The 10969-nt window shown below is 39.4% G+C and overlaps 1 protein-coding gene across 1 annotated transcript; it reads left to right on the top strand.

Moving 5' to 3' along the window:
* The first annotated feature begins 7742 nt into the window (after positions 1-7742).
* LOC122667155 (adenosylhomocysteinase) lies at positions 7743-10462 on the top strand. The gene is made up of 2 exons (XM_043863372.1): positions 7743-8513; positions 9529-10462. The coding sequence occupies exons 1-2, from the start codon at positions 7803-7805 to the stop codon at positions 10273-10275; spliced, it is 1458 nt and encodes a 485-aa protein (XP_043719307.1). The 5' UTR covers positions 7743-7802; the 3' UTR covers positions 10276-10462.
* The last annotated feature ends 507 nt before the right edge of the window (positions 10463-10969 follow it).

Below are 10969 nucleotides of genomic sequence, written 5' to 3'. Positions count from 1 at the left end.
ATCATCATATGGGCGTTTAGTGGGGTAGGGACTATGACTACCGATCCCAGTCCCGAGGACATCTTGGATCATCTTTTGTAGATAACATCTTTGCATACCCTAGCGGACCTAGATACCAACCTCACCGGCCATACATGCGGCCAATGCCATCGCCTCTTGCGCCGGCGCCAACATCATATCACGAGTGGATCATCTTCTTCACGGATTGGATCGATTGGTAACCTAGTTTATATCCTAGGATAGGTTACCTCACAGATGTTGATGATTCCATTTACGTGACACTTGTGGATGACTACACTCGTTTCTTCTCGATTCTATACCGTGGTCCACATATGTCATTCAAGCAGAGCAATGGACGTCGACTCAGTGAGGCATGAGTGGGATTGATCCAGGGAGGCACGAGAACTACTATTAGCGAGTTTAGCACTTGTAATTTGTAACTTAAGTTGTGATTTCATTAATCTATGTGTATTTAACTATTTATACATTAAGGTCGGCGACCGTATGTCAATCAAGGTGCAAGCCCAAAACACCAATTTGAATTCACATTTTTACAATTTTATGGTTTAAATGTGTTTATTAAGCTTAAATAAGGCTGTCCATGAAGTTTCAGGCCTAAATATGGCCAAATACCCCCCGAGATGGACCCCCGAAATATTGCAGAAAAAATGCAATATTTCGGGAATATTTCGCGATATCTCGGATATTTCGGATATCTTGGTAGGCCCGAGATACCGATATATCGCGAGATATAGTACTATGACTATTATACATGCAACTGACAGAACCTTCCTAACCAAGGAATCAACTATCATTTTATGTTGACATAATACAAATTCCTAAGAATCTATTTATAAATATAATAAATAGAGAGTTTTTAAATTATTAGATAATACACTAACAATCGAATATTCTGTACGAAAGGAAAGATATGAACTAATAAGCATCATTAGGGAACAATGGTCAATTAAAAGCAGAATGAATTGACGTAACTACCCCCACCTCAAATCGGAATCTAATCTTACTTTCAGGCTTTCAGCTTGGATTTCCTTTAAGTGATATGTCGCTCCCATGGTTTGAGGTATTGGATCGGATTGGTCGATTTTGGCTGGATCAGATCGGTATTGGTTGAGATCGATCCTGATATCGATTTGATCCAGCTGTATGAATAGGAATAAAAATATAAAAAATTTAATTTTTTAATAAAAAAACAGGGACAAAAATATCATATTTGCCCAAGTTTGGACGATCCCCATTCAATCTCGATCCGATCCAGCCGATACCAAGATCACGAACCAATGAATCCATGATGTACGGTGATCCTCTTTCACTACCCAGTCTGCCACATTTGCGTAAAACGTGATAATAAGTGATTTATCGCCCCCCCATGATATATGGTCGTGTCATCAAGTCACCAACAACAATACCCGCACGCCGCACTTCTGTTTTTTTATTTTTTTTTTGCGAAATCTTTGGTCCCAACCGCATCACATGTCACTCTAGTGAGGTCTACCAAACCCACCCCCCAACCCCCACCCCCAGATTTTTTTTCCCCGAAGCATTTGAAACTTTCTTTTCGCTTTTCCCACTTGGAAATATTTTTTGATAAGCAAGTCAAATTCCTTGACATAATCCATATTTCATATGCATATTTTATAAATAAAACGAGAGATAAATTAACATAATCCATATTTCATATGCTTCTTAATAAGATAGACCCTTCACAAAACATTTAACAAGAATCACTATATCTAGCTATGATGTTTACGCATTGTCAAATCTAAATAAATAGAAAGAGCAATCAAAGAGTCACAATGCAAGGATATACATGGTTCGACAAGATGCATATGCCCACGGAGAGATAAGACTTGTTTCATTAGCAATGAAGAAAAGGATTACAATTAAGCTCTCTTCCTCACGCTTTTGTGTGTTTACAAAGAATTCCTTGTAACTCTAATTACTCCTCATTGTTAACAATTTAAAGGGAAAACAAAGAGATAGTTTTTTGATATAACCCTATGTAAACCCTAAAATTTTTCCTCGAGAGCTATCGCCCCTAAATCCTCACGTGGGGCCTTAGCTTGGCGTGGTCCAAGAAACGAAGATAAATATCAAGGTGGGTTGACTCCTTCGGGCCTCAAGCCCTATGAGCTTTTAATGGCCCTTCAGAAGCAGCCCACAACCGATTCCATAGATTACAAGAGATCAACCCTCAACAAGCTATATGGTTTATTAACTTTAATCATGATTTAGAGTTAAGATCTTCAAGAGGTGGGGTGCCTAGGATCCACAAAATGTTAGGGTTGAGAAGATGAGATGACAAATATACGTTAAATAAATAGTGAATTCTGATGTTTATGATCATGAGTGGAAGATTAAAGTTGCATTTGGTATGATTTTTTGAAATGCATTATCAACTGAGAATGCATACCAAATGCATCCTTAAACTACAAACCATGAAATACCACATAAATCTCACTCTCTCTTGTGATGATTCCAAACTAGGCCACTTTGACTTAGTCTTCCTCTACCACCAGTATCTGGCAACAAGTTCATGATATAGTATGGAAGAGAATCTGGGGTTGCAATACGTTGTCATGATCAAGTTTTTCCTAGTTAATTGGTGTTCTCCTCTGTCAAATATTTTTTAATTTAATTGTGACACAAGCCATATTCTTGATTCTATGAAGGGTGGTTTATGATACATTTGCTACAAACATCTAGGCCGCCAATGTTTGCAATATCCAAACCATCTTCTTTTACGCAATATCTAATCCTACTTTATATTGTGTAATTCCATGTATATTCCAAGGGAGATAAACGGTTTAGTTGACTCCCTGGCAAGAGGGCCCTATCTTTGACTATTTTCGATCTATGGATTCAGGAGCAATGTTATCTTCCATTCATGAGTAATTCACGTCCATCTCAATGAAATATCTTTTACCAACAAAAAAAAAAAACCAATTCCCTACATTTTTAAAATTTTTCTTGGTCCCTCCGTAACCAAGATAGGAGAACCAAACCAATCCCTACACATAATAGAGAATGTAAAACCAATGGCAGTGGTGGAGGTAAATCTTGTTAGAAGAAGAAACATAGGAGATGCTTGGATTTTTATCCTCTGCTGTTTGCTGCTCGAACAACATAGTGTTGTCCCCTCACATGGGGCGCGAAATGACAACTTAACCTACCTCGGGCAGTGTGTTCAAACAGGGAGGTTAAATTGTCATTTTGCCCCCATGTGAGGGGACAGCAGAGGATAACGATCCTGGTGAGCTAATTAATAAAATCAAGAGCGACCCAAGATGTGATTGATACGTGTTTAGTAATTTCTTTTTTGGAGACAAACAAATTTCTAGAATAATTTGAGGCTCTATGAGTTGCTAGTTACAAACTCTTTCTATTCATCCTCAAAGAAAGGTCTTTGTCCTCTCATACCAAAAGTTCCTCTTCTAGTAAAAGTGTACGTACGTAGTTGATTCTTAGTAAAATATATTTTTTCCTGCAATCCAAGCTTGGTTTAGGTTATCACAAACCTTAAAAATGAGGAAAATAGAAATTCAAAATAGAAGGAGATAAAATGAAAGGGAATCTTTGGCAACAATAATAATTGGGGATCCTGATCTCTATTTCCAGTGATCTCTCTCTCTTTCCCTTCATTTTTGTTCTACATGGTGTTATTTGCTGAATAAATTTTTTTGTGGTGTTCACAATGACACTTGAAATGCATTTGTCAAATAACAATTTGGAATGTTCCTCTAGTGATGTCTATATTTCCTTCTTATGTTGCCTTTGCTATTCTTAAGATTCCTTTGAGTAGGAATGCTTCATCTGTCTGTTGGATTTGCCTCTTTTCTAAATCAGGTAAGTTCTCGACTAAAAAATGCACAAATTTGTTGCTTAAGATATTTTTGATCGGTCATGTGCTCCTATGTTTACTAAATTATGGCGTTTAATTTGGTTTTTGAAGTTACATCTTAAGTTTATAATGTTCTTGTGGAAATTGTTATCGGGTGTTATACCTACTAAGTCTAAATTTCTTTGACAGTTGTTGGATGATGGATTGTATGTTTTGTGTAGAAGTGGTTGTGAAATGGAATGGCATCTTTTCCTTTCTTGTAATTTCGCAAAGCATATCTATGCTACAGGACCATTAGGCCTTTAGACCGAACACCAACATTCTTCTTCTTTGATGCACTTGGTTCAATCATTTATGACGAATGCTTCTTTCTCCCAAGCTGAGTTCAAAAGAGTTTTATCTATTTTTGCTATTACTTCTTATTTTTTTATGATTATCGCATAATAGAGTCATGTTTTCTGATGTTAAACCTGATCCATATGGAGTGATGATCTTGATTCTTAGATGTGTTAATGCTTCTGATATCATTATGACTTCTCATTGTACTATAGTTCCTTCTTCTCCTAATGTAGTGCATCAGATGACTTTGTTAGATTATTAAGGATTTTAAGGAAGGGGCAAACCAGTGAGTATCTATGATGGGAGCTAGGACCCACATTTTAGAAATGTGGGTTGAGCTTCAATGTTATTTATTGCAACTTCTATAAATTATGGTGTTATAGGTTGTGCACAAAAGTTTGAGGCTAGGGGTCTTCTCCAAGGTTTACAATGCGTCAAAGAACAAGGCCCGATGGAAGTTGAAGTTCGGACCAACAATGAATCTTGATCGTCTTGTTAGATGTTTTCAATCTGTAGTACTCTTTTTAAAGAAAGATATAACTGTAATTTTGATGGTTGATAGGCCAACTAAGAAAGCTAGGGTGGAAAGAAGTTGCACAATTATAGACACTGATATGCACTTGTTTCTATTTTAATTAAATAATTAATGTTTTATTCATAAAAAAAAATAAAAAAATAAAAAAATGCATTTGTCAAATTACAAGTATTGCCGAAGATGTAGGAGAGATATTTGAAGAAATGTTTGTGAGGACAAAAACAAAAGGGAAGGTTAATATTATTTTGACACATCGATTGGGAGGTGTCAAGCAGAAAAACCCTTTAATTATACAGATAAAGAACACATCGTTGTCGAAAGAGATTCAAGAATCTAATGCCGACGATGAATAGAAACTTAGAGAGAGAGAGCGAGTGCAGGCGACAATTTCTCCTACTGTTGTGGTCGGTATCTCCTGTTGTTCCATCCTTAACAAACAACGTTATTGCATCCGTCAATTGGGTGTGGAAGATGAAGTGGGTAGAGAAAGAAGGGGGAAAGACCACAAGAGAGAGTAGTTATTAGAATTGTTTGTAAGCAGTAGTTATCTAGGTGTGTTTGGAAGGTTACCATTTGTTAGGAGAAATGTAACAGCGAGTATTTTAACTAGTCAACCGTTTAAGAGAGAGAGTGTGTATTGGTTCAATTGGTTGATTCTTTGCCAAAAGAGGTTCAATTGGTTGATTCTTTGCTAGAAGAGTATAGACTCCAAAAAGATCTCACAGGTTTGACTCTCTTATCTTCATGTTGTGCCATATCCTATTTTTGGCATATACAAGAAGAGAAGTACTATTTATGGAAACAAAATGAGCATGTGATTGATTTGGAGATATAGCCCTAATTTGGTTGTGCCCTGCAATGTGGATCTGAGAGTTCGACACGTGGAAGTGCATTGAGCAGAGGATTTTATTCCCTCCTTTCCTCCCCATCTTCCTCTCTCGAGGTTTGGGAGGAGAAGTGGATTGAATGAATAAGGGGCTCGGAGAGATTAGTGGCTGATGGTTGGCCTTGCGGCATCATTTTTTTCATCTTCCTCGCTGGCTTTTTCCCTTTTGACAATCCCCATCTCGTCGTGTGGAATGGGCTAGGGTTATCATTTTCTTATTGGTTTGGATTCAATTTTGGTCCAATTTTCAACCAGTTTCACAATTCCTCAATACAAAACCAAACCGATAAGGAATAAGTTTGCTTTGGAATTTTTCAATTGGTTGGGCTAGGGTTTGATACCCCTAAACACAGCCCAATTAATTCATTGCCACCCTTAAACGTACAGGTGTTAATCGATCTGTTCGGTTTGGTTTGAAGTTGGTAATAGACCGAATTGAAACAAACCGTTAAGCGAAAATATGATTTTCACCTACTTCGGTTCGGTATTTAATTGGGTTGTGTTAATAGACTTATATAAGACTGTTATCAGGTTATTACCGGTTTGGTTTTGTTTTATCATATACATTTTAAAAGTTGAAAATAATGGTTTTTTGTGGTCGATCTTTTGGTTTTTATTAGATTTTTTAGGTTCGATTCATTTTTCGATATCTATTATTCCTATTAGTCCATTTGGTCAATCTGTTTGGTCTTATAAAACCCCAAGCCAAAACCAAACCGATAAGAATTCAATACTGAACCAGTCAATCTCGACGGCCCAAAGCAACCAGTTAAAAGTTGGAAATTGAACCAGTCAATATCGACGGCCCAAGGAAATTGATAGAGAATCTTTTGTATTTTTACTATATGTGTAAACATAGGATAAGGGTAGGGCCCTGCCGACACTCTTGCCAGCCATAGTTTGTTTCTGTCCCCCTTTTGAAAATGACCCTCTATCCTGACCATCCTACCCTTTCCATGGGACACAATTGCTAGCTCCAGGATTGAGTTTTCGAGGGGCGGGAGAGGACAGGAATGGGTATCAAGAGGGTACTTTAGAACATACCAAAACCTTGAGAGAGGTTTGTGAATCTAGGATGGTGAGTGAAAAACTAGTTTTCGAGGGGTGGGAGAGGACAGGAATGGATATCAAGAGGGTACTTTAGAACATACTAAAACCTTGAGAGGGGGTTGTGAATCTAGGATGGTGAGTGAAAAACTATCTTATTTATTTTGGATTAAATGAAAAATAATTAAATTATTTAACAATTCAAAATTTTTTTACTGCCCTCCATTGATTAAAAAAAGAATTGGGTTAACATTTTCATATGTGAACGTACAAGAATGGGAGCTCGCTTTTAAAAAAAGGAGAGAAAATGCTCTGTCGAGAGTTTGATCTATGCTAGCACTCCCATGAGTCTATTTCTCTGAATAATTAGCTTCTCCAATTCGCAGGCACCTCTAATTTTGCAATTCCTCTAATAGGAGAGAATGGACCCCACCTTGGACAGTATTTTTGGGCAGGGGGTAGGGTGATCATTTTTATCCTATGAGGAATTGAAGGAATTGGAGGGGCTACTGAATTGGAGGGGATAAATATTCCAAATATCTTTTCTTCCCATTTGAAAAGACATCTCTGATACCTTGTTTAAGGAGAAGAGATAAAGTCGGATGGACACATGGGAGTGCTGGCTTAGGCCACACTGACGGAACAAAATGTGTTTCCAAAAAACCCCTTCTTCTAATTATTCTATCTTTGCTCACCAACCCGGATCAGGAGTTGAGCTTACAGTGTTGAGAGACGAGTCCAATTAACAATTGACAGTCGTGAAGCGGGCTGTTTCACGTTATGTCGTCAGCCCAAATAGTTCTAACGTCAACCTTGAACAAAAGTAGGGGTAATAACGGAATACAAAAATTACAATTATTTAAGTGGAATTCACAGAGTGAGACTCCGAAATCAGAGGCCGAATGATATGAATAATTGAAGTTCGTGATGTGGGTCCAACCGGCCTCACGCTACCCTCCGCATCGGGTGGACCTCAACTCATCAGATCAAACAAACCACTCGTGACCGCTCATTTCTCTATATAAACTCGTTTCAATGCCCATCCCTCTTCGCTTACTCCCACTACCCCCTCTCTTCGCCTCTATTTCTCTAGCAGAGTTCCAGATCTATTCTGTTCTCTGCAATCTTCTTCAGCCATGGCTCTTCTTGTCGAGAAGACCTCATCAGGTCGTGAGTACAAAGTGAAAGACATGTCTCAGGCCGATTTCGGTCGTCTCGAGATCGAGCTCGCCGAGGTTGAGATGCCTGGTTTGATGTCTTGCAGATCTGAGTTCGGCCCTTCACAACCCTTTAAAGGAGCTAGAATCACTGGCTCCCTTCACATGACCATTCAAACTGCCGTTCTTATTGAAACCCTAACTGCTTTGGGTGCTGAAGTCCGCTGGTGTTCCTGCAATATCTTCTCCACCCAAGATCACGCCGCAGCTGCCATCGCTCGTGACAGTGCTGCGGTCTTTGCTTGGAAGGGTGAGACGCTTGAGGAGTACTGGTGGTGCACTGAGAGAGCTCTTGATTGGGGTACTGGTGGTGGTCCGGATCTGATTGTTGATGATGGTGGTGATGCCACACTGCTGATTCATGAGGGTGTGAAGGCTGAGGAGGAGTATGAGAAGACTGGGAAGTTGCCTGACCCAGCTTCGACAGATAACGCTGAGTTTCAGATCGTGCTTAGGATTATTAGGGATGGTTTGAAGACGGATACCAAGAGGTATCACAAGATGAAGGAGAGATTGGTTGGTGTTTCTGAGGAGACTACCACTGGTGTGAAGAGGCTTTACCAGATGCAGGCTAATGGGACATTGCTCTTCCCTGCCATCAATGTCAACGACTCTGTTACCAAGAGCAAGGTATATTTTTTTAAACGTCTCGCTACTCATTAAATTATTATTATTTTTTTACGATTCAGATCTATAGTGGATTGCCTCAGATCTAGGGTTTATGAAGCTCTGTTTTCTATTGAATGTTTTGGTTGTGTGATGCTGGTTATTGTAACGATTGTAGTCCTGCATCAGGATGGGATTGTGAAGTAGATATCTGACTCCGAGTTCATTTGATTGGGTTAATTGCTCTACCTTCTCAGAAAAATGGCTTCTCGCTTGATTTTCGTGTGCGGAACTTCTTGTATCATTGTTCATACGGATTTCTTGATTTGAAGTGTTGTGTTCCTTTCGCATCTAGTTAATTCATTAAATTGGAAATAGGAGAAATGAATTACTCTGTATTGTAATTTTGATAAAGCCAAGTCAATCATATTATACTTGTTGTGGTTGTTTTGAAATCTAACTGCTCTATTAGTTGTCTAGAACTCTATCTAGGGACATCCTTCAGATCTAGGGTTCACAATGTTGTCTATTTCTAAATTTTAACTATTCTGTTTGACTCTCGTTATTTTCCAGGTGTTGTTTTTGAAAGCAGGACTTTGTTTCCACACCCAGATTTGCAGGCTTTGTTTTTTGGGAGTTTTGCAGTTTTTGTTTTTCGTTTTATTAACTACTTTTCTTCTCCTTTGAATTCATTTTGGAATTCTGATTACAGGTTTTCTTACTTCGGTGATTTTCATCTTGTCCTTATGATTGTTTCCCAATTCTCTCGGGAGATTCTCGCATTTAGCAATCTCAAAGATTTTTAATAACTAGCTATGAATCTGCAAGTAGCTTGATTTTTGGGAAGAATGGGTCCTCTACTAATTTTGAGTTCTACATGTAGTTCTCACTGCGAATCTGTTTCCTTTTTTTTTTGTCCTGCGACTCTTATTAAGAATTGAGCTGTTTTAACTGTTCATGATTTTCCACTTAGATTATTTCTCAAGCAAATATTTCAGTTTCTTGCCCTAACGTTGCTTTTCTTCTTCGTGGGTAACAGTTCGACAACCTCTATGGATGCCGCCACTCCCTCCCTGATGGTTTGATGAGGGCTACTGATGTTATGATTGCTGGAAAGATTGCACTTGTTGCAGGGTATGGAGATGTCGGCAAGGGCTGTGCTGCTGCCCTCAAGCAGGCTGGTGCCCGTGTCATTGTGACTGAGATTGACCCCATTTGTGCCCTCCAGGCTTTGATGGAAGGTATCCCAGTCCAGACCCTTGAAGATGTGGTTTCAGAAGTTGACATCTTTGTTACCACCACCGGTAACAAGGACATCATCATGGTGGACCACATGAGGAAGATGAAGAACAATGCAATTGTCTGCAACATTGGTCACTTTGACAATGAGATCGACATGCATGGTCTGGAAACATTCCCTGGTGTGAAGAGGATCACAATCAAGCCCCAGACAGATAGGTGGGTCTTCCCTGACACCAACTCGGGCATCATCGTCTTGGCTGAGGGGCGTCTGATGAATCTCGGATGTGCCACTGGCCACCCCAGCTTTGTGATGTCTTGCTCATTCACAAACCAGGTGATTGCTCAGCTGGAGCTCTGGAAGGAGAAGAGCACTGGCAAGTATGAGAAGAAGGTTTACGTTCTACCCAAGCACCTTGATGAGAAGGTTGCTGCACTTCACCTTGGAAAACTTGGGGCTAGGCTCACCAAGCTTTCTCCCGAGCAGTCCGAGTACATTAGCGTTCCTGTTGAGGGTCCATACAAGCCTCCCCACTACAGGTACTGAGACATGGAGAGAGAACAGAAGAATCAAAGCTTTGATTGTTTGTATTTTTTTTTCCCTTTCAAGTATTTCTAGTCTGTCATGGTAGTTTTGTGATGGCTGTGGTTGTTTGGGGTGGGGGTGTGCCGAGAGGAGTGAATTGGTCTCTGTTACAATGAATATTAACAGGAAGACCTCGGGTTTTGAATAAGGATGAGATGGTGGTGGAATTGTTTAGGTGGATATTTATTAGAGTTTATGCCTTTCGCTTTAGCTTCTTTCTTCTTAGAACTGGTTTTGCCTCTCACCCCCATCCCCACCCCCACCAAACACCAAAATGTGGGAAAGCCAATCTGAGGAGCTATTTTCAAAAAGGGTCCCTTCTTTTATACTTAGTATAAAAGAAAAACTTACTAGCCTTCTGCAGTGAATGCGTTAGTCGTCTCTCCCAAGGGTTATTGCATTGTTTGAATATTATTCTTGCAACTATGTGTTATTGGTAGTTGCCATGTGATCCTGCAATCATCCTCGAGACTTTCACTACTAGCTCAAGTGATATAACAATCTTCCTCAAGTCGTGCCAGAGGTGCTCACTAGATATGGTTGACTAGATTCCTCTTACCTCTTGGAGATCACTACTCCTAGCAACTAAACTACTCCAGTAATGCAATAAGCAAAACATATAGACCAGAGTCCAAATTTCTTCTCAAAGCTCTTG

This window comes from Telopea speciosissima, chromosome 7 (assembly GCF_018873765.1).
Source record: "Telopea speciosissima isolate NSW1024214 ecotype Mountain lineage chromosome 7, Tspe_v1, whole genome shotgun sequence".
In the NCBI taxonomy this organism is placed as follows: domain Eukaryota; kingdom Viridiplantae; phylum Streptophyta; class Magnoliopsida; order Proteales; family Proteaceae; genus Telopea; species Telopea speciosissima.
This window is presented reverse-complemented; position numbering and strand designations above follow the sequence as displayed.